Consider the following 27,867-nt stretch of genomic DNA (forward strand, 5'->3'; position numbering starts at 1 on the left):
TTCAGTTTCCTGAGAATACTAATTCTTACCAAAACTTTCTAGCTCTCATGTCTGATGTATACTTTTCTTCATATTGCTCTCCTATCTGAATGCATTGGAGGATTACAATATATAGTTGTTTTATTCTCACAGCATCCTGTGAGGTAGATGAAGCTAAGATGTGACCGCTGCCCCATTCCCAGTGCCACCCCCATCGAGTTTTATGATGTAGCAGAAATGCACACAGTGCCTGTAGAGTAATGGCCAGTCTTGCCTCCTGTTTGTAGATACATGCCTCGGTTACAGTGGCTTGGGCTACTGTGGGCAGAGCTCTGCTTGTATATTGCAGCCTCAGCCTCCTCTGTTCCCAGGAAGGATTCTCCACAACGATGTGACTCCAGGCAGGCGCTTCCCCATTGGGGTCAAGGTCCGTCATTAGCCTCCATGGTAATTAGCATACGCTAGCCAAGTATGGAGGCCACTCTGGCAGGGAGAACATCTTTCAGAGACAGGGTTGGGTTGAGCAGAGAGGCAAAAGGACCCGCCCTCTTCCCAATGGGGCAGGGCCAGAAGAGGGTGTCTGGGGGACAACAAAGGAGGGCCTGGGCAGTCCTGCAGCTTTGCTGGAGCATTAGGGGTTGGCTGAGGCTGAAGAGCTGGCTGAAGACCAGAAAACCCCTGTCCGACAGAGCTGGGCTGGGAGCCGGAAGAGGCACTTCTGAGAAGGGCCTGAGCTAGGAGGGTGAACTGTCCAGCTGGGCTAAGGGATAGCAGCGAGGAGACATCAGGATAGGCTGCGGCTGTTTGTAAAGAGGAGTGATGTAGGGCAGAGGTCTCCTTCACTCAGCCTTCTGGAAGAGCCTGCAGCTCCCATGGTGGGTATGTGAGCCAGGCATTCCACTTCCTTGGTGTGTTTGTGTGGAGAGAGGCTTCTCTGGGGCACCACTTGTTTATTTATTTAAAACAATATTAAAATGCTTATCAAAACACTGAAATACAGGGACAAACCAGCCTTTAACTTTGGGGAGATGAAGAAGAGTAGGATTGGTTCGTCTCCCCCCACCCCATACTTTGGAAGTGATTTCTCTGTGGACTACAGTTGCATAGGAGGCCTTGGGCTTTCTGGGATAGGGAAGTGTGGTTCAACAACCAGGAGTAGCCAGAATCCACCTGAAGAGGCTCTTCGTGTCAGCTTTGATGCCAGGAGCCTGGGCACAGCCTGAAAGAGGCGGCACGAGGGGCTGATTCCATTGGTGGGGAAGGAGGTGGCTCAGCAACATGGGGGCTCAGGCTGCATCACTGGGGACTGCCATGCAAGGGACCTGGCCAATGTGATCTGGGATTGTGAGCTGCCCAGGTCCCCAATGAAAGCTTCTGGGCACTGCTGATGCCAGGGCAAGGTTAATTTTGACAGACACATCTGTCTGTCCTGCTATCTAAATATGGAGAAAGCTCAGCCCAGGAGCGAGTGCAGCATCTGGCGTGACTGTTTCCCTCCCGCCCCTGATTAATGAGCTTCCCAGCTCCCAAACAGCAGCAGTAGCAATTAGGGTCTGTTCAGAGGAAACATGATTTTCCCAGGGCTAAAAATAACTACCTGGCGACAGGGCGAGGGACAGTCCTGGGAGCAGCTCTCAGGACCAGGGGCTGAGAGCTGTCCCCCTGAGATGCTTTGAGAGGAGGGTTTTAAAATGTTCCTTAGAGATGGGGGGGATTGGGCATGTGCCACCAGGTCCCTCCTGACCACGAAGACTCAGGCTTAGGCTCTTTGTTCCAGGATGCTCTTCGTGGAGCATTAAAAGCTAAGGAGCCAAAAGCCTGCATTTCCATGGTTGCATCATGGGACTGTGGAATGAATCTAGAACAGAATCTGGAAGCACATTCTTAAGAATCTCAAAAATGAGCTATACCCAAATGTTGGAGCTTATTTCAGTCCTACAAATGGTGTGCTCTCTGAATTTAATACATAGTCCATAATAGTTGTTTCTTCAAATGCTTCCAGACAACCACCATCTATTTTATTTATTTACTTTATTTTCTAACTCTACCAGTAATCTGCTAGTGGTAGTCTTCCTTGGAAACTGCCAGTTATATAGTCTTTATGGGAGTACTGAAATTGGGAAGGCAGCTGTAACGAAACTGACAAGAATTTCCATTTACACCCAAGACAACTTGGGTGTAAATGAGAGATTAGTACAGAACAGAGAGCCTGGGAGGTTGGCTGGAGATAATGTGGAGGGGTAAGGATTTCACACACACAACGTCCATGAATGCTACCTCCAAACTGGATAAAGCAATAGTGCTACCTGAAAGTTTTGCACTGCCATCGCAACAGACACTGCAAAAATTGTTGCAGATGAGACAGCAAGGGAGAGAAGTGCAGAGGAGTGTAGCATTTTGGAAGGAATGTTATCTGGATTCTCAGGAATAAGTGTGTGAGTAAGAACCCATGTGGTGTAACGGTTAAGGTGTTGGACTATGACCTGGGAGACCAGGGTTCGAATCCCCACACAGCCATGAAGCTCACTGGGTGACCTGGGGCCAGTCACTGCCTCTCAGCCTCAGAGGAAGGCAATGGTAACCCCCCTCTGAATACCACTTACCAAGAACACCCTATTCAAAGGGTCACTATAAGACAGAATCGACTTGAAGGCAGTACAACCAACCAATGAATGGTGTCGACAAGGGGGAAAGGTCTATTGTGTTGAAGCATTCTTCTGTTTGATTTTGGAATGGGCTTGTTACTTTTTGACCAGCCTCACAGTCCAAAAGGCAATACAGTTCTCAGGACAAAACTAGACATGGCATAGAAGATCCATGGACTAGATCTCTAGTGTTTTTTTTTCTTTTCATCTACTGTGGGATGGGTGACTTGGATCAGTGCCATGGTGCTGGGAAAGGATTTTCAACATTTCCCACCCCCATATACCCCTGTATTATTTTCCTGATTGAAACCCCCCACCCAATCGGCTTATCCATACAGTATCTGTATGTATGTTTTGCACCATGGAGGAAACAGCAGTTTGGGTGGAGCGCTCTTTGGAATGAGAGGAAAAAAACGCATGAAGGGGGGGGGAATCCATAGCACCTCAATTCGATTCCCTCCATCCCATGGCTGCTTTGATTTCCCACATCCACCTAGGTTGGCACTGAGACAACACTTTCATACTTTTCTGCATAGGGTTTTGGATGCTTCACATTTGGATGCTACATGTTTCCTGATTCATGTCTGGAACCACACTGAATTGCGGGGGGGGGGGCGGTTGTGGGAGGGAGCCAGACTGGAGTGGAGAGATGGCAAATAGGAGAGGATTAAGCGAGGTGCCCTTACAGTTTCTTTACCTCATATTGCCTACTCCCAAAGCTGCTTTTCCCTGAGAAAAACATGAGCCAGGCTTTTGTTACTCAGAAATCTGCCAGTAAGTAGGACCTTCAGCTGAGAAGTCCATGGCTTAAATCTCACACCTCACATTCAGGGTGTTGCAAGCGTTACTGAGACAGAGGTTGCTTTTTTTAGGCGGGATTCAATCACATACTGGCAACTGCAGGTCATGAAATTACAGCTAATTTAGAGCTTTTGTGCAACAAATGTGCTTCTTCCCCAAATGCGACTTTTTGCGACAAGGGAAGTGAGAGGAAATGCGGTGGAAAGTGTGAGGCAACAGTTGCTTGACTCAACATCAACCTCCCAGCAAACAAATCAAAATAGCCTACATTGTGTAATCTCTCCACAAACAAACCGAGATGAATGCTCCATGAACAGGCCATCTGGAAGCACCAGGTGTATCTATGGAGTGCTTTAAATTCTCAAAAACTATCAGATAAGTGCTAAGTAGAAGCATTTTTAAAATTATCAATACCAACTGTTGCCCCTTTCTCCTTTCTCTCTCATTGTTGCTTAAAACACCTTTTGAAAAAATCCCTCCTCGGGGGTGTTGCTAAGTACTTAAAGGACTGGGTGGGGAAACAGGCTTCTGATGTAAATTTGGATAACTTTTGCATATGCTAATTCATATGTATAGATACCTCTGAAGAATTGAGATGGCAGATGGCTGGGATCTAGGGCTATGCACAGCCCCTCCCATCCGCTCCATGGCTCTGAACGAGGAGGCATCAGGCTGACCTGCCCCTGGGTTGACTTGGGGACCGCTACCCTGCCCCAGATCTGGTCCCAAAGGAGTTCAGGGACAGGGATAATGATTAATTAGGGTTTTAAAATAATATGTAGCTAGGACACTCCTGACCGAGACGTCAATTCTGCAAGGTGCTCTGATCCCCCCCCCCATCAATGCCTCAGTGGAAAGGAAAGTTGCTTGTGAAGCACCGTCCATATGCTGCAGAATTAACCCCTCTGTTAAACAATGTGGGTGATGTTCTGCAAATGGCTTTCCTAGAGGAAAGCTGCCTGCAGAGTATCACTTGCATACTATAGAATCAAACAGCTGTTGGGCACAGGGGGCGATTCTGCACAGGTGATGCTCAGCAAGCGACTTTCCTTTAGGAAATCCACTTACAGAGCATCACCCACACCCTGCAGAGTCATCCCTCTGTAGAGGGATTTATGTGGCGGGCGGGAGGCATCAGGCAGACAATAGAGTAACAGGCAGGCAGGAAGCTGGGCCTACCTTCTGCCAGATCTGAGGTAGGTCTTGGCTTTTTTGCAGGGTTTTTCCGCCCTGCCAGGCTCTCCTTCTTGCCTGATGCTCCGCCATCTGGTAGGCACAGATTGCTCTTGGTCATCCTTCTGGGAGGAAGGGCGGGATAGAAATGTAATAAATAAATAAATAAATCCAACCCAACCTATGGCTGTTTGAACCCAACTCGTTTGATGCCCTCCAAGTAAGCCTGATTTGGCTCAGGGCTTGGCCAAATGTGGTGCACAGGCCTACTGGTATCTCATCAGTAATGTACTTTGCAATGCACCCAGCAAAAGAGCAAAACCCAAACAACCACTAGAAGCTAAAATGATCAAACTAAGGTTATCATACTTTGGACACATAATGAGAAAAAATGATTCACTAGAAAAGACAATAATGCTGGGAAAAACAGAAGAGAGTAGAAAAAGAGGAAGACCAAATAAGAGATGGATTGATTCCATAAAGGAAGCAACAGACCTGAACTTACAAGATCTGAACAGGGTGGTTTACAACAGAAGCCACTGGAGGTCGCTGATTCATAGGGACGCCATAAGTCGTAATTGACTTGAAGGCACACACACAGAGAACAATACAGATGTGCTAGTGGGCTTGTGAGCTTTGTACAGCAGGTTGTGAACACATGTACACAGTTTCTGATAATTTCCGAGGGAGGGATGTAAAATTAAACCTGGTGAACGCATGGGTGAAACTAAAGTAGATGAGAAGGCCAAAATGTGAAGGTAAAGCAGACAGTTTTAAAACAGTTAAAACAGGAGGAGCAGGGTTCTGGTAAGTTCATTATAACTGCAAGCAGCACAGAAGTGTCACACTTTAGCTAGGCACTTTCTCATAGCATCTGCTTTAACAGGCCTGGCACCAGTGGGTGGCCAGGTTGGGCACTCGCTGAGGGCCCCTGCGACTACGTGGGGCCTGTGCTGCTGGGACTGAGCAGGTGTAGCTTCCGGTCTGTGATCCACACTAGCATTGGGTCATAGAGCATGCACTCCATGACCTCATGCTGGTGTGGAACGTGGAGTGGGAGCCACCTTCCCAGGCAACACCCCCCTCCGCAGCCAGAGCGAACTGGCTGTGCCCTTCCCACATTGCTGTGTTAGCAAACTGTGCACACATGATTATCATCACCAAGATGGATGATGGAAGGCATGTGCATGCTAGTATGCACAGCACAGCCAAGCTTATTTAAGCTTTGAGGGCCTGCTGCAGTCTGGTGGCAGCTATGTGCTTTAATACTTTACTTTATGCACATGTTACTACTTACAGACAACATTAGCATAGCAATGGCACAATTACAAAAATAGTGGCATGACAATATTTTAAATTAAATATGAGGGCTATGGCTGCCGGGTCTCAGTCTGGAGAACATGCTGGTGCCTCTACATTCCCTCACTCAGAAGGAGATGAAACAGCCATGGATTATAACCATTGCTGCAAAAAGCGCTTAAGATCAATGAATAGTGTGGGACAGGGACAACACGCGGATGACGTCATGTGTGAAAATGGAAATGGACTGCCTTCAAGTCGTTCCCGACTTATGGCGACCCTATGAGTAGGGATTTCATGGTAAGCGGTATTCAGAGGGGCTTTACCATTGCCTCCCTCTGAGGCTAGTCCTCCCCAGCTGGCTAGGGCCTGCTCAGCTTGCCACAGCTGCACAAGCCAGCCCCTTCCTTGTCCACAGCTGTCAGCTGGGGGACAACTGGGCTCCTTGGGACTATGCAGCTTGCCCACGGCTGCACAGGTGGCAGGGCACGTAACCCCTGAGCCACTCACTGTGGGGGTGATCTTTAGCTGGCCCTTGACACCCAGGAGACACGAGCGGGGATTTGAACTCACAGACTCTGAACTCCCAGCCAGGGTCTCCTCCCCACTGTGCTATACCAGCTGTCTGATGTCATGTGTACAGCACCCCAAAAATTCACTTGCATCCTGCACTGAATGCACATTAACACACTGAATGTACAACAGCCTAAGAGGCTAGCATCCTTTGTTTACATGCTGGCTATGGAGTTAGGGACCTTCCCCTCCTCTGCAGCTAGCGCAGAAACACAGGATACTAGCCTCTTTGTGGGCTAGTTTTTTAAAAATGCAGGCTAGTAACTTTTGTGATCTTATTTGAAAGGTTGACATATCTCTTTATTTTATTCATGTTTGTTTAAAATTATTTGTAACCTGCTTTTAACGTATCAAAGCAGCTTTACAAGAAATAAAAATATGCTACCAATAAAACACACTAGAAGGGCTCCTCCAGAGGACCTGTTTATTCAGCATTCATCTTGATTTGCGTGCCCAAAGCTTATGTGAGGTTAGACTATGTCTGGTCTTTATTGAGCATTCATCCTGATTTGCTTTCAGAGTGTTTACACATCTTCCTGTTAATCATTCATTCATCCCACACTTTTCAGTGCATTTCACTTTCCTAATGATAGAAAGTCTGGAGTTTTTTTCAAAAGTGGATTTGTTGTGTTCTGGGAACAAAATGCTTTAATTGTGGAAACATCAAGTTCCAGTATGTGCTTGAATCCCTCCTGCAACACAGTGACTGTCTGGAGGCACCCTAACATTTCCAAAACAAACAGTACAGAAGTAAAACCAGCATAAAACACAGAGCTATGCAAGCCCCAATAATCAGCTGATCCCATGACGGCACTAACTCCCACCAGAGAAATTGTACATTCGGAAAAAAACAAATCTGAAGTTGTATATTGCCACAATGTGTACTATCTCATAACAATAAAGGCCAAATGATGTTGGCTGATGTAGATTTGCACTTTTGGCTTTTCCATTTGAGATTGATTTTAGTGTGATTTCAAATTATTGTAGATCCATTATGATCAAAAAGCAGGGTATAAATGTCTTAAATAAATAAACAAAACAAGTCTTTAATCTGTCTGGAAGTGCTTGGTGTACTTTTTGTTGTTGCAGTGATGGGAAGGAGCTGATTACTAGATTCAGCTCATATTCTCTCTGAGCGCAAATTATTTACTTAAGAATATACACATCCTCACTACCCCCATGGGTTTGGGAAAGCTGCAGTTGCCTCCGATCTAAAGAACCCACTGATCGCTGTCTTGGGGCTCCCTCAGGCGACCTATTTATCGAGCATTTGTTCTGATTTGTGTGCACAATGCTTACGCAGACCTAAGATAGTATCCGGTTTTTATTCAGCATCCATCGTGATTTGTTTGCAGGAAAGCTATATGACAATGAGCATTCATCCTGATTTGCTTGCAGGATGTTTATACATCTTCCTGTTAATCATTTGTCCACCCACACTTTTCAGTGTATTTCCCTGTCATTTTCCTAACTGCAAAAAGTCTTGTTTCTTTTTTAAAGTGGATTTGTTGAGCTAGAATGATACAGAACACTTCAATCTACCTTAATTGTGCAAACCTGAGTGTCTCGGGATGCACTCAAATCCCTCCTGCTAAACCAGCACCAGGACAGTCACTCTGGAGTAGCTCTTGGGAAAGGAAGACTTCTTATGCAGGGCTTTTTCTGTTGTCACCCAGCACCTACTGCAGAATGGGCCTGGTAGATCATGAGGGGTTATTCCCTTTAGGGCATGGCAGGTAAATGCTGGCATTTCAGGCCAAGTGCTTTTTGCTTCGTGGGCCAGCTGGAAGGGCATGCTCATAATCCCAGCAAAGTTCCGGCAACATCCAGAGCCAAAGGCCTGGCCCGTCTGTTCCAAGCACACAGCAAGAATAGCTTGTTTGTCAGGAGTACTGCGATCCCATTCCAGGAGCCCTTTAACCAGATTAGAGAGGGTTGAATGACTTAGCTTTTGTGTGGATCTGAGTTTATCCTGGATGGGCTGCCAACATAGGGCCATTGCCCAACAACTGTCTACAGGGACACAGCACAGTTTTTTTAGCCAAGGAGTCAGTTTCTGGACCCACGGGGGCCTTTGCCGGCAGTAGGATGAAGGCTATGGGGCTAGGAGGCATCAATATCCCTTGGTTCATCCAGAGCCAGGAGATCCCTTGAGGGTGTTAATGATTAACAGCCTTGTTGGCCTTAGCTGGGCTGTGCCAGAAGCTGTAAACAGGCCACAGGCAGCATCTGGGGCACATTCTGCCTCATCCCTCCCCCTATGAAATGTTTTCCTAGACAGGGACTGGAGAGAGGAGGGAGTGGGGGAGGAAAGAAGTTGACTCTGTGTACGTATTGGGAGAGGAGAGTCCCTGCTGGCATGCGTCCAGGCAGCATCAGTGTGATGGAATGCACAAGCCAGTGTCCACGAGCAGATCAGGACTCAGCGCATGTATCCTCACCGAGCCTCATCCTACCCACCATCCAAGGAACAGACAACCCTCCCCACTAACACTGCTCCTGCCCCTGCTGCCCTTTTGGGCCCTGGTGTGGTATCCTGTCATTGCTGATGCACCCCAGCAACTGCACAGCTACACTGCCCTCTGCTGGATCCCCCAGACAGCACAACCTCAGCACCCCCAGCACAATCCCACTGGTTTTCTGATCTCCAGGCACATTCTTTCCAGGGCTCTTTGCTGTCTGCACCACACACTCTCTCTCTCTCTCTTTCACCATGCACACACACACCTATTTATCCAAACTATTGCTGTTCTTCAGGCTGCAAGGCAACATATAGCATTAACAGAGGGGTTCCTGTTAGAGGGTCCAGCCTAGCCCTCAAGGCATCCATCTTTCCATGGGCTAGTTGTAGGGATCCACTCTTAATCCTAGCTTAGTAAAGGCTTTGGGATTCTTTTCTTGAGTTCTGTTGTATTTGGTCACACACTGCTCGCCAGCCCCTGCTGCAAACTTCAGCTAGCTGGTGTGTGGGGCAGGGAAGTCTCTGCATACTTCTGCCTCTGAGGAGATGAGTAAGAAAAGAACAGCCCCCCTGTGCTGCATCGTAGTGGATCAAGTCTCACTGGGCACTCGGCATGGAACGAAATCGAGCCCTGAAATAGCTCCCCCCAAACCAGGCTCAAGTTACAGTGACTGGCATCTGAAGCAGCCCCCTAGACTGGGTGTCCTCAACTGCTTCTGGCTCCAGGGAAGGTCAGAGGGGCCCCCAGCACCAACCAGAGGCAGGGTCAAACACCAACAAGCACTCAGCACCTGACCTGGGTGGAGGCTGCAGCGACCTTATTCACTCCTCACAGGTCCCTGTCAATCCATGATTTGCTGGTACACTGGACAGCCTGTCTGGATGTAGCCCAGCAAGCGCAATCAGCCTTGGAGACAGGGCGCCGGAGCCTAGAGTTTGCAGGACGGCAGCAAGAAGCTTGCAAACATAAGTGTGTGTGTGTGTGTGTGTGTGTGTGTGTGTGTGTGTGTGGTGTGTGTGTGTCCCCTTACATCTGTCTCCCTTATCCTTTGCAGGGTTCTGCTGAAACGGCACTAGGCCATTCCCTAGGAAGCCAGCGGCTCTGGGAGCATCCCAATGCGGCTTCGCAGCCCTGCAGAGGGATGTCCCAGCCACGCTTTCTCAGTATCCTGCTGGCACTGGTGTTGTGCCTCCAGGTAAGGGCCATGGCCTCACCCCCACCCCTTCCTCAGCCCCATCCTAATCCATTCCAGGTCTGATAGGCACATACATATTAGGCGAGTCCTCCTTTCTGCTGTTGTTTTCCACAGGGACCCTCAGCCCAGATCATGGACTTCCTCTTTGAGAGCTGGAAGGCCTACAGTGAAGAGTGCCACCACAACATGAGCCTTCTGCCACCACCGACTGGTGAGACAAGTGCCCCCTGGAAGTTGCGTATTGCCTGAATACCCAACTGGAGGGGGGAGGGGATGGGCATTCATCACTGAAGTGGAACAGACATTTAAAGGCATAGCCTGGTCAGGTTTGCCATCCAGCTGTTTTGCTTGCCCATTTGCTGCCTGTTTGTTTCAGCTCAGCCTTTTGCTAGGAATGAGCAGCTGAATGCTGGCTCCATGTGCGTTTGTGAAAGCTTATGGCTGTGGAATTGGGACAAGAGTTTTGGAAGCTTAAGGAACCTAGGAAGCTGCTTTATACTGAGTCAGACTACTCTGCTAGCTTGGTATAGCCTACATTGGCCGGTAGTGGCTCTCCAGGATTTCTAACAAGGAATCTTCCCAGCCCTACCTGGAGATGCCGAGGACTGAACCTGGGTCCTTCTGCATGCAAAGCAGTTTCTGTTAACCTATGGCCCTTCTGCAAACTTGAGAGAGAGGTGCGACCTGCAGTGCTGGCTCCAAGAGGGAAGAATGATCCATAAGTCAGCATACGCAAATGATCAAAGATAATTTCTTTTTCTCAAGAAGTTACTGTAAAAGCTTTTTCAGTACAATGGAGTCCAAAGGGTGGATTGAGGTGGGTGGAGGTGAGGTTTGTGAGTGAAGCACTAGGCAGTTGTAGGGTCCCCAAATGTGTCCGAAGGGCAAATTCTCCTGGAGGGCCTCCTTGATAATGCATGTGAGGGTCACTGATTTAGGGGAAGTGCCCTAATTATAGAAAGAAGAGGAAATGTAGGAAATAAGGAGGAAGACACACACTCATATATATTCACTTGCACAATCCGCCGTTCCTACCACCATCTCATACACAGATCTTAAGTTCCCTCTTCTCTTTGACAGAGCTGGTCTGCAACCGAACCTTTGACAAATACTCATGCTGGCCTGATGCACAGCCCAACAGCACAGTCAATGTGTCCTGCCCCTGGTTCCTGCCCTGGTATGACCAAGGTGTGTGCAGGGGGGCGGGGAAGCAGATTGGGATGGGTCCATTCCCTTGGCAGGAGAAATAAGGAAGGAAGCTCCCAGATAGAGTTCTAGCACTAAGAGGGGGAACTGGCAAGGAGGGGATTCAAAAGGATCAAGATAATATGGTAGAGAAAGATGAGGAGGAACGTCAAAGGTACAGGAGATTGGAAGTGTGGGCAGACACAGAGGAACAACAACAAATGGTCAGAACAAGAATGGTTATGTATGGAGCAGCATACAGTTCTCCTAATAATTCATGGAGGATAAGGCTATTGATGGCTACTAGCCATGATGGCTATGTACTCCCTCAACTGTTGGAGGCAGTGTGCCTCTGAATACCAGTTGCTGGGAATCACAAGTGGGGAGAATGCTGTTGCACTCAAATTCTGCTTGTGGGCTTCCCCCAGGCACCTGGTTGGCCGCTGTGAGAACAGGATGCTGCACTTAGATGGGCCACTGGCCTGATCCAGCAGGCTCTTCTTATGTTCTTCTTCTTTCTCTCCTTGCAGTGAAGCATGGATATGTATTCAAGAAGTGTGGTCCAGATGGGCAGTGGGTGACCAGTCCCGAAGGGAAGTCATTGCGTGATGCCCATCAGTGTGTGATGGACAATAAGACAATCTCAGAGCAGGTGAGGATGGATGTCTGAATGAGCCCTGGGAGCTGCCTGCAAGAGCATGTCTCACCTCTGTTTATATATGGAAAAGGTCTCTTGTACTCAATAAATAACCACAAGTCTTGACAGCAGATAAGACTGCTAGCAGGATTAGTACAGCCCCTCTTAGACCTCAAGTTCTCTCTTGCTCTCTCCTCCCACCCCTTTCTTTTCCCAGGACAGATTTGCAAGGATCTATGGTAGCTTCAAGGTGATGTACACGGTTGGCTACTCGGTGTCACTCTGCGCCTTGATTCTTGCTTTGGCTGTGCTGCTGGGCTTCAGGTACCTTGGGAACTGGACTGGGAGTGGGGGTGATGGGGGGGACCGCTGGTGGGGGCAGTGTCTAAAGTGGGAGGAAAAAATAAAACAGGATGGTTAGGCTAGATTTAATTCAGTCCTCCTAAAATTAAGAGGGATGGTTATAGGTCTGCCTGGAAAGGAAGTGGGATGCGATGGTATCCCATCCCATCCTGTTCTGAGTACTGGTTGGGGGCAATGCATCTTTCAAGCTGGGAGGAAGCCATCTACATTAGAGAAGCTGAGCTTGCCCTATACGAATTAACATTAGTGGCAATCCAAACTGTGCATGCTTTCTGAGTGAGTGAGAGAAACTGTATAAACTGCAGTTTATTTTTATGTATTTGGGGGGGGATGATTTTGTTAGAGAAACTTCAGGAGGATTCATTAAGCTTTTTTTTACAAGTTTTGTTTTTTGGTTGGTTTGTTTGTTTACAATTACTCTGTGGGGGAGATCCATGTGGATCCCTAATTACATGGCAGGTTCAGCAAGTGTTTACTTGAAGACATCGGCCACAAATTAATTTAGTTGTCTTCAAAAAGTATAAGATCAGGAGTGTCATGGGTCTCTGCCATGATGCAATAGATTAAAATTATCCCCATGGCAGAGAAAGCAGAATGTTACTGTGGGATGTATGTATGTCACTGTGTATTTGTACTGAGAACATGTGACTTGTTGGTGTGTAAGTACATCAGTGGAAGGAAATATATATCACTTGATGAGAGGACACCCACAACCAACTTTGAGCTTATAGGTGCTGACAAGAGTCATTAGAATCTATGTGCTCCTTTATCTGGTGCCTTCCTGGGTCACTTTGGTCTAGAATTAATTAAAATATTGCCTGGTCAAATCTGCAATAATTCCAGATTGGCCAGGAATTCCTGGGTTCTAGTGAGCTGCACAATGTTTGAAAGTTTATGAGATAGCAGAACATGAGTGAATATGTAGTTGTGGAATGAGAAGCAGAGTGTAGAAGGGCATGGAGGAGGTGTTGGGTGGGGGATTGGTTGGTGCAACAGGGTGAAAGAGTGGGTTGAGGGTGCAAGGACTGGGAGGAAAGTGTGGGAGAGAGGAGGCACTGCATGGAGCCAGCCCTGTGGGACAGGCATTGTTGACAAGCTCCCTGCTCTCCAGCAAGCTGCACTGTATGCGCAACTATATCCACATGAACCTCTTCGCCTCCTTCATCCTGAAGGGCATCTCAGTCCTTGTCATCGACACGCTGCTCAACACTCGCTACAGTGAGAAGATAGATGACTACAGTGTGGGTCTTTGGCTGAGTGATGAGGTAACATACCCGCTCCTGGTCTCCCCTTTGACACTTGGTTGGTTTTTCATTTCCTTTGTTTCCTTTTCCTGGGGAGGGAGGGAGCTTAAGTTGATTCTACAACACCACACCATACACACACAATTATGGTCACCCACTGATCCTTGGCCACACTACTTTGCAATTAACACCTGTAGCTGTTTTCACATCCACATTAACAAGTCAGCAAACAAGAAAAGCGCAAAATGCTTTCTCAGAGCTTTCATGAAGGTCAAGTCAGCTTTTAGTTCAATCAGTCCATGATATCAACACCTCCAACAAAACCTACATTGCCTACTACACAGTTTCTCTGATATATTTTATCATGAGTTAATAACAGACACATACACAGAGTTCAAGAGCACTTTGTGGTATCTGGAGTAAAACTGCTCAAAGGTTGGACCTTGTGGAATTGAAGGGTAGCCTTGGGGCTAAGCCGTAGTTCAAATTAAGCCGTGCCATCACCTCCACAGAAGCACCCACAAAAGAATCCACTACAAACCTCCACTGGTTCAGCACTCTCACATTCACTAATGTATATTTATTTATTTATTTATTACATTTATATACCGCCCCATAGCTGAAGCTCTCTGGGTGGTTTACGGTATATGGGAACAATAAACAAGCAGCTTGAATCAGCAGCAGTTTCAAACTTGATGCCAGCCACTGGCACATTGTCAAGGGAGGGCCGAGTCCCGTGAAAGTAGCAAGAGATCTTTGCTACCTTATCCTTCCCTCACACTCACCCTCCCAACCCCACCCTATACTTCACTGCTGCTTAAGAATGAAGCTCCTATACTCCCCTCGAAGGAGCAGGTCCGCAGTTTGGGAGTCCTCCTGGATCCTGCCCTGCTGCTTGAATATCAGGTGGCTGCGGTAGCCAGGAGTGCTTTTGGCCAACTCAAACTGGTCTACCAGCTGCATCCATTCCTGGAGGCAGTTGACTTTGCCACAGTGACACACGCATTGGTGACATCAAGGCTTGATTACTGTAACGCACTCTATGCAGAGCTGCCTTTGAAAACAGTTCGGAAATTACAGTTGGTTCAAAATGCAGTAGCCAGAATGTTAACTGGAGCACGGCGCAGGGAGCATATCACCCCTGTGCTTTATCGACTCTACTGGCTCCCAATTTGCTTCCAGGCCCAATTCAAAGTGCTGGTTTTGACCTTTAAAGCCCTAAACGGCCTTGGACCAATATACCTGAGGGACCGCTTACGCCCATATGTACCTGCCCGGGATTTAAGATCATCTGCCTCTGGTCTCCTCTGCATGCCTGGAGTGAAAGATGTTAGATTGACAGGCATGTGGGACAGAGCTTTTTCAGCTGTGGCCCCTAAGCTTTGGAATACTCTACCCCAAGAAGTTCGCTCTGCCCCCTCCCTGATGGTTTTCTGGAGACTTCTGAAAACAATCTTGTTCCGGAGAGACTTTGGGAGGGACTGAAGGTAGAGCCTGACACTGATTTTATGATTTTATGCCTTCTACGTTAAATTTTACTCTTGTAGTCCCCTTTGTACCACTCCCTATATATATGTATATGTCTGTCTGTCTCTCTGTGTGTGTGTGTATGTATAGATATAGATATATATAGTATTTTATGTATTTTAATTGTACTTATGTATTTTAATTTATTTTAATGTTTTTGTGATTTTATTGTTTACAATTTTATTATGTACGTGTTTGATTTTATTTTTGTAAGCTGCCCTGAGTGCCCTATTATAGGGTAGAAGGGCGGGATAGAAATACTTTAAATAAATAAAATAATAAATAAATAAATAACGCATCGATCACAAAACTATGGGGAGTAGTAAAATGCTGCTTCCATCAATCTGCCAGCTACAGCAATGCCTCCACACCCCTTTGTGTTAACGCTGCCCGGGTAGTAGTGGTGGTGGTGGGAAGAGGGCTTATTGCTGCAAGCTCCCAGGCTTCCTTGCCCTTCCCACTGACTCCTCTCCATTACCCCAGGCTGCTGCAGAGTGCCGGGCAGCCACTGTGTTCATGCAGTATGGCATGGTGGCCAACTACTGCTGGCTGCTGGTGGAGGGGCTCTACCTGCACAACTTGCTCGTGTTGGCCGTCTTCTCTGAGCGCAGCTACTTCACACTCTACCTCTGCATTGGCTGGGGTGAGTATATATGTACAACTGCCAAGGCCCTGAATAGGATGAGCAATGGAGTGCCACAGGTCCTTTCACTGGAGCAGAAGCAGGATAGAGAGCGTCACCAAGGGTGGCACAGACAGCATCACAGGTAGGAAAGGGACAGGAGAGGGACTAGTGGTGCAGATATTCACCCCCTGTTACAACAGGAGTGGGGAACTTCAGACCCATGAGCCAAAGCTATTTTCTCCAACCACACCCACCTGCCCCACACCTAACATCATATGTGACATCAAGTGTGGGGCAGGTTGAGACATGGTTGGATTGGCTGTGTGGCCAAGTACCCCATGAATGGAGATAATGTGATCCAGAGGGTTATAAAGGTGAGAGCCTTCACAGTGTTGGGCCCAGAGTGCCATGTCAGTAGATGGAAGGGCTCTTTGTGCTCATGGAAAGGACTGAGATCCAACAGAGAATCCCACTAAAGGAAGGGGGATAAGGCCATTTTGCCTATTGCCCTCTTCCCTTACAACCCCCATCCCATCTCCCAGAGGATCCCCCAACCCTCCAATTATTCAGGGTGCATAGGGGGCTGCAGGAGGAAAACGGGAATTGGCAAATATCACCTCCCCAACACTACTTCCTCCAGCAGGAGAGTCCTGTGAGTGGAGTTTTGCTCACAGAAAGTCTGGGTTCAAGGCAGAATATGAATCAATGTTTTAACTAATGCAGTGCCATTTTACTTGGAGTTTATTCCTCCATGTAGCAAAGATGCTGTCACCTTTCTGTTATGTATATTAGCCTCCATAAGGTGTCCTCTGGGTGACAGGCCTAGACATGCAATTGAAAGGGCATGTACCTTGATGAATGGTATTCTGCTCCAAGTTCTTCTTCTAAACTTTGCAATCACTATCCTATCATGACAAGAGTCAAATGATTAAGTTCTAGGTGCTTCTTTATGTGGTGCCTTCCTGGGTCATTTTGGCCTGTGGTTTAATTAAAATCTTGATCCAATTTTGCAAGTTCCAGATTGGCCAGGAGTCACCAAGTTCTGGTGTTCTGGTTTCTGGTGTTACTAGGTTCTGAATTATTGTTGCCGTTCAGAATCTGGTTCCTCTAGAAAAAGAAATTCAAGAAATGCCTGCATGAATATCAAATGCGATCTTTATGAGCACCAGGTACCCACTAAAGAACTGCCTCTTTGTTTTCTCAGAGTAAGAGACTAAAGGGCAAGCAACACATTATGAATGATGCATGGACTGTGGTTGAGAAGAGCAACAGCATCTTCTCTCTAGGTCTTCTTGGTAACACCCAGTAAAAGAGGTGTGATATGATATCATTGTGCTAAGAGTTTGCCCACCCTAGGGATGGGTGAATCACTCTGTTTGGAGTCTGCGCTAGTTTTCAATGTGTTCTCCAACAACACCCGTTCCATCATGTTCCTGCATTAAACTGCAAATAAAATAATTCCATGTGTAAATTCACATTTCAATACATAAGCATGTATCTGATCTTATGTTCTCTCAAAATATATATTTCTACAAGCCTCATATCTCCAAATCCTTATTTCTATATGTTTCCCCCTTAAAAAATGCACTTCAAAACATATTTGGATATATGTTTTAAAACAAAAACTGTGTTGGAACATTTGGGAAGTATGAAAGGCAGTAGATAATTAGCCCAGGAGATGCAGATCAGGTGAGCTCTTATCAGAATTCACAAACATAGAATTCCTCAAGCACCCCAAGCTCACCTCTTCCACTTGATTGGCTGCTCCTTGCAGCAGGGGTGGGAACGTTTTGGAGGCAATGATGACACCATCTCATCTATCTTCTTTTACTAAACATTACTGGGGAGACACAGGAATGAGATGTTGCTCTTCTTGGCAGCAGCCACACATCCCTCATGCCTAATAAAGTTTGACCCAAAGGGCAAGCATCCCCACAAGGACCAGCTCATTGTAGTGCCATGTACAGATAATTTTTGAGAATGCTGACGGTGGTGTGATGGATTCCTTGTTTCTTGCAGTGAAGATATACACCCCCACCCCAACCATGTTCTCAGGTCAAGCATGGCAAAAAAACCCAAAACCTGCAGCATCTCTTTGACCAGAAACAACAATGGGCCAAAGAAAATTAACGTTCGCACTGTGGCCAGCAAATGGCTCTATCATATCAACTTCTCGTCTCTGAAAAGCTATTGTCTGAGTGGGACTTCAGATGCCTGCTGTCAGGAGTTGCCAATGTGGTGCCCTCCAGATGTTGTTGGACTGCACTTTCCATCAACTCCAGCTAGCATGGCCAACAGTCAGGAATGATGGGAGCTGTAGTCCAGTAACATCTAGACACTTGGCTATCCAGTCATCCTATCTATCTTAAAGTATGTTTAGTCAGTAAATATGCTTTTTCTTGTTCTATTTTGGATGTGTTTAAGGGTGCTTCCACATGGCAGTTTATTGTGGACTCGATGCTGCACACGCATTCAAGTTTTTTTGCTGGTGCCCACACAGTGTCATCCTCATCAAATGTCATCCTGCTCTCACCTACCCCCATCCCATCATTTAATCCAGATTTGCCATTTCCACTGAGGCATGCGCAGCTTCAAGTCCACAATAAACTTCCATGTGGAAACACCCTGTCAGGTGATAGCCACCTAAGTCATTGCGTAGGGTAGAACAAATGTATGCATGTGCAAGAGAACTTTCCCTCCTTCCCCCCCCACACCTTTCCCAAATCTGCTCTGAAGGGTTGGGGGAAACCCCAGAGCAGTTTTTGAAGGGGTGCGGAAGGGATGAGAGGGAGAGGGAGTTCCACTGCATTTGAGGAAGTCATTCTGCCTACACAGTGAGTGACTGAGGGTAGAAACACACTCACTGTTCTGCCAGTTCCAGTGCGTTTCCACTTCTCTTTTCTGAAAATAGGCACACACAGTGCTAGTCAAACCCCATCCATTTTTACTGTAAAACCTGGTGGGATCAGTTTGGGTTGTTCTTTTTTATTCAGTTTCAAAGAGATTTCGCAACTGATCGACAGATCAACCCACTCCCCCACCAGGTGTGGCAAATAGAAACACTTTGGGATAGGGGACTAGTGTGTTAACAGTCTTAGCTGGATACAATCCAGAATCATCCAGATCTTGCCTGCAAATTCACCTGCAAAGCTTGCCTATACCACATTGTGCTTTTATGCTATTTAGCAAAATTTTATGTGGTGGCCAGGCAAGATTGGATGAAGCCTGGGAGGTTCGTGAAGCCTGGGAGACAAAGTTTGTCAACTTGGAGTTCAATCTAGAGGTTATTTATTTATTTATTTACTTACAAGGATGTATAACCCCAAACAAGCTAATTGTAATGATACCCCCAATATTTTGAAGATCCCTCAACTCCTTCATCATCTCCCTTTGCATTAAGTGAGTCAGGATGAGCCTAGAGTAGAAGCTCTTCTCAGGTTAAGTTTCTGCCTGCTTAGCAGAGTGGCTGCTGTTCTCTTGTATAACCTTGTCTCCTCTTTCCCCAGGGGCCCCAGTACTCTTCATTGTGCCGTGGATAGTGGTGAAATATCTTTATGAAAATATTCAGTAAGTTCCAACAAGCAATGTACCAGAACAGTGTATGTATCCACTTATGCAAACTGGTGGTAGGTTACTAGTGGTCCCTCTGTTACCAGGCAACTTAACAGGTGACATCGTTATGAAGTCTGAGGGTGAGCGCAGAACATATGGTACCAAACATGAGCACTGGGGGCGAGACTGTGGTTTAAGACAGTGGGAACATGCGTGCTTGGCCAGACCTGTCTTATACACACCATGGTTTCCTTCTTTCTTCCCCAAGATGCTGGAGTACCAACAATAATATGGGTTTCTGGTGGATCCTGCGTTTCCCTGTGTTCCTGGCCATCTTGGTGAGTAGCCCTCTCAATTCCTTGTTTGTCTCAGATGCTCACTGATGCCCACAATTGCTGCCATGTTCAACAGAATCCAGAGGGAAGCCATGTGCTTTAAATATATGGTGTATATGCAGCTTTAGGCCCAGACTGCCTATCCACCTTGCAGTTTAGGGGTGGCTAACCTTTTTTTTGGCCCAAGGGCCATGTTCAGCCTTGACCAACCCTCTGGGGACTACATGGCAGTGGTGGTATGGCTACCTCACATGCATGCACACAGAAGCACACAGGGCCCCTCCTTAACTGATCCATGCAGATCAGCTGAGGAGGGCGTTATCATTGCCTCCCTACTCATCAAATAATCAGAGTGATGATTGATCAAATTCCCATCTGACACAGCATTCCCTTCAGGGTGCTGGGCTGGACCAAGAAGTTTAAACCAGCACTATATACTGCCAAAAACAGTATCAGGAGGGGAGAAAAGAAACAAAAATTGCTTTGGGGGCCTAATGCAGCCCCCAGGCATATTAGCCACCCTGTTGTACATGATATTACTAACTATGACTTAGCCCTTTTCCTAAGTGCTCAAATCCCAACATGTTATTAACATGCATGCATGCCAGCAACCCAGTAAATGCTCTGCAAACGTCTAATCCTATAGCACTGTTAAAGTTGAGGATGAATTGATGTCAGCAATGCCTAGACGGGGGGCTGTTCCTGTAAGCCCCTGAGTGCTTAGGAAGGGTGGGGAATTAGTAATAGTCACAGCAGCAGCTAGAATGATGTCCCAGAAACCACTATTTGCTGTACCCGTCTATTTCCTCTTCTGCAATTCTTCCCCTTCCTTCCACTCACCCACTCTCTCTGTCTCTTTCAGATCAATTTCTTCATTTTCATCCGTATCATTCAGATCTTGGTCTCCAAACTCCGTGCCCACCAGATGCGGTACACAGACTACAAATTCCGGTATTGGCTACTTGCCCCAACAGTGCCATAGCTTTCCTGGAATGGGAAGATTCTGTTTCCACCATCACTGCCCATGGCATGCTGGCCCTTGTTGGTTAGGAGGTATCCTTGCAATCACCTCCACGTGTCCGTGGGGTTTGGGGGCTGGTACACTGACTTGTGGATTTTAAAAATAGCCTTCAGTGTGTCGTATCTATAAATCCTGCAGATTACTTGTCTTCCAACTCAGAGTAGGAGCAGTCACTGTTCTGCTGGTTCCAGTGTGTTTCCACCTCTCTCTGCTGAAAACGGGGGCACCAAACGCTAGTCAAACCTCGCTCCTTTTTGCTGTAAAAACCTGGTGGGAGCAGCTTGTGTATGTTTTTTTAAATTCCTCTTTAAAGAGATTTTGCAACTGATTGGCAGATCAACTCGTTCACCCTCTAGGTGTGCCTAATTGGAACGCTTTGCTCTGGTGACTAGTGTGTTCACAGCCTCACAAGCCTATTTATTCCTCAGTGGGGTAGGGAGTCCATACAGGACTCTGACTGACTACTGAGGAACGGTGCCTTTTCTTTGCAATGAATTTTAATTAGCTGATGCCCCATTTAGGCTGGCCAAGTCAACACTGACGCTTATCCCGTTGCTGGGTATCCATGAGGTGGTTTTTGCCTTTGTCACGGATGAGCATGCCCAGGGCACACTGCGCTATGTCAAGCTCTTCTTTGACCTCCTCCTCAGCTCTTTCCAGGTGAGACACAGGAATTGCATGATTCCTCAGGCCCTTCCAACAATCATAGGTACAGACAGATCTTTCTGACTATATATATATATTTATGGCCTTATTCTGATTGACTCCTCTGTCTTGCTAGGGATTACTGGTGGCCATTCTCTACTGCTTTGTGAACAAGGAGGTGAGTGTGCACCAAACAGGGTTGAGGAAGATACAGGACACACAGGCTGCTGTGTAGATGCCTTGTGTATCGGGGGGGGGAGATTTCCACCTGTATTCATCTGAGTGGTGTTGTGAGGCACAGCTGGAGCTAGATGTAATGTCCTTTCGAATACTATAAGAGCTAGGTAGGGATGTGGGAGAAACTTGATTCAGTTCGCATTTAAAGCCAAACCTATTAAATTTGCACTTTCCAGAACAAAAGGAGAACCAAAACAGAGCCATCCTTCGAAATTCACACTTACCCGAATTTCACAATGTAGTTCTCCAATCAAACAGTGCTTACAAAAATGCGTATATTGGGGAAAAGTGCATAAAAATGAATATATTAGTGAAAATAACATACGAAAATGAATAGTTAGGAGAAATTACTTGCAAAAATATGTACGTTGGTCAAAACTAGAGCTGTGCACAGACGCTCCCAATCTGCCTCGTGACACCAATCTGGGATGGGCATCAGGCTCCCCCCCCCCCCCGCAACTGAGAGGGTGGCAATTCTGTCCAGGATCGCTCCCTCCGCTAATCAGCTGTTGAGCCAAGGGAGCAATCTCATCCAATGCTGGTTTGCAAGGAGCTTTCCTGCAGAAAACACCTCTTGCAGAACATCCCCCACACACACACCCTTCAGATCACTCCCTCAGCTTAACAGCTGATGAGTGGAGGGAGTGATCCTGCTCGATGCTGGTTTGCAAGGGGCTTTCCTGCAGGAAAGCCTTTTGTTAAACACCCACCGCATCTGATGGCTGCCTCCTTTTCCTGCCTGATGCCATCCCCCTGACAGCCCTGAGTCACTCTAGGTCATCAAATCTGACATGTAGCAGTCCATGGCCATCTGAACCCGACTCAGCCAAGGCCCCAAGAGGTCCAAATGGGCCCAATTTGGCTTGGGACTCGGACGAATATGGTGCACATTAAAATGTGCTTATTAGGAGAACTTCACACTAAAAGGCTGAAGAATTTTCATGAGCATTTAAGGAAAAACTGCAGTAGAAATATGGAGAACTGAATTTAAGATTGGAATAGAGAGAAACAGGAGAGAACCGAGAATCAGAACTGACAGATCCATCCATCCCTCAACCTGGGTGACCTACCCAGCTTAATTCATGTGGTAGGAAGATATGTACAGTCAAAGGCACAGGGCTCTTGCTTGACCATCATGTGTGCCTGTTGTCCATATATAACTGAAATCATGTGGATAGAACACAGCCAGCATGGAGCTTTTGTTATAAGTACAACTGAAGCTGTGCAAGTGTTTGGCACATTTACTTTTTCATGTACCCATTTCCATTGCAAATAGCTGCTGCTGCTGCATATGGTGAAAAGCCAGTTTGAGAAGCGGGACAATTTTCAGTGGGAAAAGCAGCAGGAGGGGTAGTGCTTGATCCTTTCTCTCCCTGATCCTTACCACTATACATTTTCCTCCCCATCTGTATATCCCCCCCATGAGATATGAGATACTAGAAATATCTAGTATTTCATATCACATCTGCAAAGGTGCACAGCTGATTTTGAAATTTAGGATTAGGTAGGGAGAAGAGAACTTCAGTAAAAAGGAAAAAAAGGCAGATGGAAAAGGTTTTCTCTCCCATCCATTCTGACAGTTGTCCCCTTCTGAAGTTGCTCTTTACTACATAAAACAGAAATGTGCATGTTTGTGTGAAACATGTTTTGCCCCTTAAAGCAAGAGATCTGTCTGTATTTATCACACACGTGAGATGATTAGGTTTATTTATAAAGATTTATGTCCCACCATTTGTGGCAAATCATCTTCCGGTGGCTTGCAACAATAGTAAAACAATAAAAAGACATCAGTATCAAAACAGCAGCAAAAACACGTTTCCCCCAATGTGTCATCTCTGTAGGTACACTCAGAGCTCATGAAGAAATGGACGCGCTGGAAACTTGGCTGGGACATAGAGGAGGAATACAAGCACACATACAGCCACACGCCCCATGTCCACAACGGGAGTGCCAGGACCTGCGAGAAGCACAAGCTGGTTGGCAACTACCTCCATGGACTGGGCCGCAGCCAAGCAACCATCCATACCAGCACACAGTATCTGGAGAGGACAGCGTGTAGTACCAGCGAGAACTTGGCTGTGGGCGAGCAACCCCATTGCTACGAGTTCCCGGACACAGCCGAGAGCAACTTCTGAACCTGGACTACTCGCCTGCACCAGGCACGTAGGATCTGCCTAAATCTTTGCCCAGACAGCCACATTGCAGAGCAAGGAGGGCAGCTGACAGCCCAGGACATGGAGACACCAAGTGGGACATGTGACTGACAACTGCGCCCTCTGCTTGAAGCTAACTGGATGGCACGAATTCTTTTCCATGCTGAAGATGTGTGTGTGGCAGACCCACTGAGACTAGCTGCCCTGCCTGTCTGCATGCGGAATGCTCCATGGGTGAGACCCATGGGTGAGCAAAATGAAATGAGGGAGTGACAGCCCAGTCATAGGGCACCCTGAGAGAGATGACAACACCAGACAAGCTTTGTAGTGAGAATACATTCTGTCCCATCATTAAGTCTGCAGTTTAGATTGTGCCATGATTAGCACTGATCAAACTCCTTAACCATCTCAGATTTTGTTTTTTAAAACCAAGTTTCTAGCCCTTATAAATTACAGAGAACAAGCTGAGAATATGCCAGCAATATTTGCTAAAAGGTTAATACACACACATGCATTCACAAGGGTCTGTGCAATTTTTTAAATCTATCAGATGGTAGGATATACAGTATTCAGACTATCAGCCGTTCCCAATGTTTCTGTCATTTCCCCCCTATCTTCCAGAACCTGGTAAACACTTCAATGCAAAATTCTACAAATAAAGCTCCCCAAACAAACTGGGCATGCAAATGCAAATATAAGTATAATTGCCCAATTATACTTGTCCAAACATGCAAATGTAGTTATAATTGCCCAATATGGCTAAGTGTCCTATTTGCAAAATCTGAAATTTCACGGTAGCATACCCTGGGCTCTCTGAGTGCAAACTTTCTGGATCCACTTTCTTATATATGGATATGTAGTCTGGTGAACAGAGATGTCTTTGCCTGCTGAGCACATGGGATAGCATGCCTCTTAAGGAACTCACAGATCTTTGGGGGTGGTGTAGGAAGCATTGCCTACAGCGCTTGGGAGGAACAATACTACCATTCGGTGTACATGTGGAAGAGACAATGTTTACTCAGGTGAGAAGTGTAATTAACTATTGACCTTGTATGTAGCTGTACCATTGCATCCACACTATGGGCATGTTTGCTTCTTCTGTTCTGGGTGACTCTGTCAATCCATGTGTGTGGGCAATGCAAGCTCTGAGGGCCACCTCTGTGTCTGCCTATCAATGCCAATGTTCTGGGGATTGAAGGCCCCAATAAAACTATACTATATGTCCTAGCAACTTGGACAATGCCTCCTGATGCAGTGAGAGGTTTGTCCTAACTAGGAACTGGGCTGCACTTCATTTACCAACATGGGCAGGAACAGGTGTCCTGCTCCAGCCTTGCCCTTCAGAAGTATTAACCTTTCCAGGGAGGCCACGCAGCAGCTTTAAATTAGAACAGCTGCAAGAAACAGGTAATTGTCAACTCCTATGCCTATGTGATGCCCCCCCAGTACCCCAAATCCTGAACAGATCCTTCAGTCCATAGAATAGGTCCACTATGCCCCTCAGTACGTAAACATCTCCAAGCAGCCACCACTGGCAGTTTCTTCTTTAAGCATACTGCTTTCTATCCTACTAAAACAAAGCCACTTCATAAAAAGAAATCTTTTCCAGTATATGCGCACCTTAGTGATGTGGCATAGCAAGATACCAACTGCAGTATAGGGAGGCCAGGCCAGCATGCAACAAGTCTTTAGCACAGGCTCTTTAGGAAATGATCAGTACAATCAGCATCCATCATCTTCTTGCCACCCTCTCCCACTCCCCCACACCCAGACAAACAACCCCTTCCCAAAATGAGGTAAGATATTTACAGCCAGCATAAGTACTGTTCCCTGGCAGGCAGCCAGGCCTAAAGGAGGCAGATTTTCACCACCCCCAGTGGAGCAATGAGCAGCTTTCAGCCCTGGGTGCCATGCCAGCTCTGGAATCAGCCTTCATGTTCCTTCTAATTTAAGAGGTTGCCTACACGCAGAGTTTTGGAACCATGTATGTCTTGGGTTTTGCATGATTTTCAAACATTTTTCCCTCCCTCCATTAGTCTTTCCATCCTCCCATTTTCTCCCCACTGCCCCCTACCCAAGCCTTTCAACCTCCTTTCTTCCCCTTCTGGGTTCCCTGTCCAACCCAACTTTCTGCCATGCAGAGTGGATTCCCACAGAATACTTTCCTAGCACTGTCTTGTCATCTGGTCTTAAGCAAATGACTTTATTTCCTCCTCTGCTCCTCATCTGTACGGGAGAATCTACTATAAACCAAAAATGTGTTTTTAATTATTTTCTGCCTCATAGTAATTGTCTGGCCTTGGGCAAGCCATTCTTAGTCTTTGCTCCACCTCAGTAAATAGGACTTATAAGGTGATCTTCTTCACAAGCATCACTCATCACATGATAATTATTGGAGGGAGCAGCATTTTTCATTGGGAAGGCCTCATACTGGTACAGGGAGAAAAGCGGGGAGTGGAAGAAGCACTGGAGCACCAGGGAAATGTGACGTGATCCAGTGCACTCGGGTTTAGCTTTGGAAAACTTGGGTTCCTACTCCCCGCCCTAGATTCACTGTGTGACCTTGGTCAAGTCATTTTCTCTGAGCCTCAGTTCTTTGTATGTGAGAATAACAACAACAGTAGGGCCCAAAAGCGCATTTCAAAGGGGGGGGAAATTGAAGAGACATGCACACAAAGATGAAGCCCAAATAAGGTTCAGGGGGTGCAGAACTATAATGGGTTGATCTGAGAAAGGTCCTCCTACAGCTAGGAAGGTGCACTTTGAAGGTTAAATACTGTTCAAATTCTTTGCCTTATAGTAAGATCTGCACTCTAACTGCAGCAAATAGTCTGGGGATTGGCAAGGTTACTATTCTCTGTGGATTCATTTAGAAATGCTTTCTTATGGATGTCTTTGAAACATTTTGAACATTTAAAGAAACCTGAACAGAGAGGTATTTATTGACATGTAATTTGATTTACAAACCATTATTTGAGATAGGACCAGCAGACAGAACTTGAGGTTGGGACAAGGAGATCGTACTGGAAAACAAGAGACTTGTGGGGGGGGGGAGGGTTGGGGAACCTATGACTATCCAGATGTTGTTGGACTACAACTCCCAAGCTAGCCAGGGCTGATGGGAATTTTAGTCCAGCAACATCTGGAGGGCCACTAGTTCCCCATCCTTGCATTAGGAAGCTCATTGAAAACATACTGGCTGCTCAGCTCAGCAACATTCTCTCAGGTCCGGAACCAGGTACTGAACACACATGACTACTGATAGATTAAATATTCCACTTAGGGGTGTAACTCCTGCCTGTGACCTAGGTGACACTTGAGGAAGTCCAGGACACTTTTCTTGAGACAATGACCCATTTTGCTCACATTATATGCCTGCTGGGCTTAGGAACTGGTAAGGAGAGTTGCAGAGTGAATGTAAAATCCCAGAACATCTTTTACACACACATAGCATTTGCTTGCCCCCAAACAACTACGTGCACAAACAGGAGCATTGTTATTTTATTTATTTTATTAATTATTTAATTTGTATCCCGCCCTTCCTCCCAGCAGGAGCCCAGGGCAGCAAACAAAGCACTAAAACACTTTAAAACATCATAAAAACAGATCTTAAAATACATTAAAACAAAACAGCATTAAAAACATTTATAAAAACAACCTTAAAAAGGGTTAAAAACATTATTAAAAAACATTAAACAATTCTGACACAGATGCGGACTGGGATAGGTCTCAACTTAAAAGGCTTGTTGAAAGAGGAAAGTCTTCAAAAGGCGCCAAAAAGATAGCAGAGGTGGCGCCTGCCTAATATTCAAAGGGAGGGAATTCCACAGGGTAGGTGCTGCCACACTAAAGGTCCGTTTCCTATATTGTGCAGAACGAACCTCCTGATAAGATGGTATCTGCAGGAGGCCCTCACCAGCAGAGCACAGTGATCGACTGGGTATATAAGGGCTAAGATGGTCTTTCAAGTATCCCAGTCCCGAGTTGTATAGGGCTTTGTACGCCAAAACTAGAACTTTGAACTTGGCCCAGTATCAAATGGGCAGCCAATGGGCAGCCAGTGCAGTTCTTTCAGCAGCCGGGTGCCACACGCATGTGCTCACTCCAACTATTTTGTGCCTCCACCTAAGGTGCTTTGGCAACATGACTTTTAAGCCCCCTGAGGTAGTTTTAGGAACAGAACAATCCCCTTATTTGTGGAATTAGTCCCTCTGCC

General features: G+C 46.5%; 1 protein-coding gene across 3 annotated transcripts in view; it reads left to right on the top strand.

Moving 5' to 3' along the window:
- Window positions 1-24,878, top strand: part of GCGR (glucagon receptor) — a 45,815-nt gene extending 20,937 nt beyond the window's left edge. The window contains exons 1-14 of one of the 3 annotated variants that reach the window (XM_061615906.1): window positions 9,829-9,901; window positions 9,987-10,127; window positions 10,242-10,338; window positions 11,208-11,315; window positions 11,843-11,964; window positions 12,167-12,273; window positions 13,424-13,577; window positions 15,567-15,726; window positions 19,215-19,275; window positions 19,529-19,598; window positions 20,458-20,546; window positions 21,138-21,276; window positions 21,398-21,439; window positions 23,340-24,878. In XM_061615906.1, coding sequence (XP_061471890.1) covers window positions 10,074-10,127; window positions 10,242-10,338; window positions 11,208-11,315; window positions 11,843-11,964; window positions 12,167-12,273; window positions 13,424-13,577; window positions 15,567-15,726; window positions 19,215-19,275; window positions 19,529-19,598; window positions 20,458-20,546; window positions 21,138-21,276; window positions 21,398-21,439; window positions 23,340-23,633 — 1,497 coding nt within the window. In that variant the 5' untranslated portion in view covers window positions 9,829-9,901; window positions 9,987-10,073 and the 3' untranslated portion in view covers window positions 23,634-24,878. Of the gene's footprint in view, window positions 1-9,825; window positions 9,902-9,986; window positions 10,128-10,241; window positions 10,339-11,207; window positions 11,316-11,842; window positions 11,965-12,166; window positions 12,274-13,423; window positions 13,578-15,566; window positions 15,727-19,214; window positions 19,276-19,528; window positions 19,599-20,457; window positions 20,547-21,137; window positions 21,277-21,397; window positions 21,440-23,339 lie in introns of those variants that run through there. The other 2 variants (XM_061615908.1, XM_061615907.1) reach the window with 2 other exon arrangements.
- The last annotated feature ends 2,989 nt before the right edge of the window (window positions 24,879-27,867 follow it).

This window comes from Rhineura floridana, chromosome 3, assembly GCF_030035675.1.
Source record: "Rhineura floridana isolate rRhiFlo1 chromosome 3, rRhiFlo1.hap2, whole genome shotgun sequence".
In the NCBI taxonomy this organism is placed as follows: domain Eukaryota; kingdom Metazoa; phylum Chordata; class Lepidosauria; order Squamata; family Rhineuridae; genus Rhineura; species Rhineura floridana.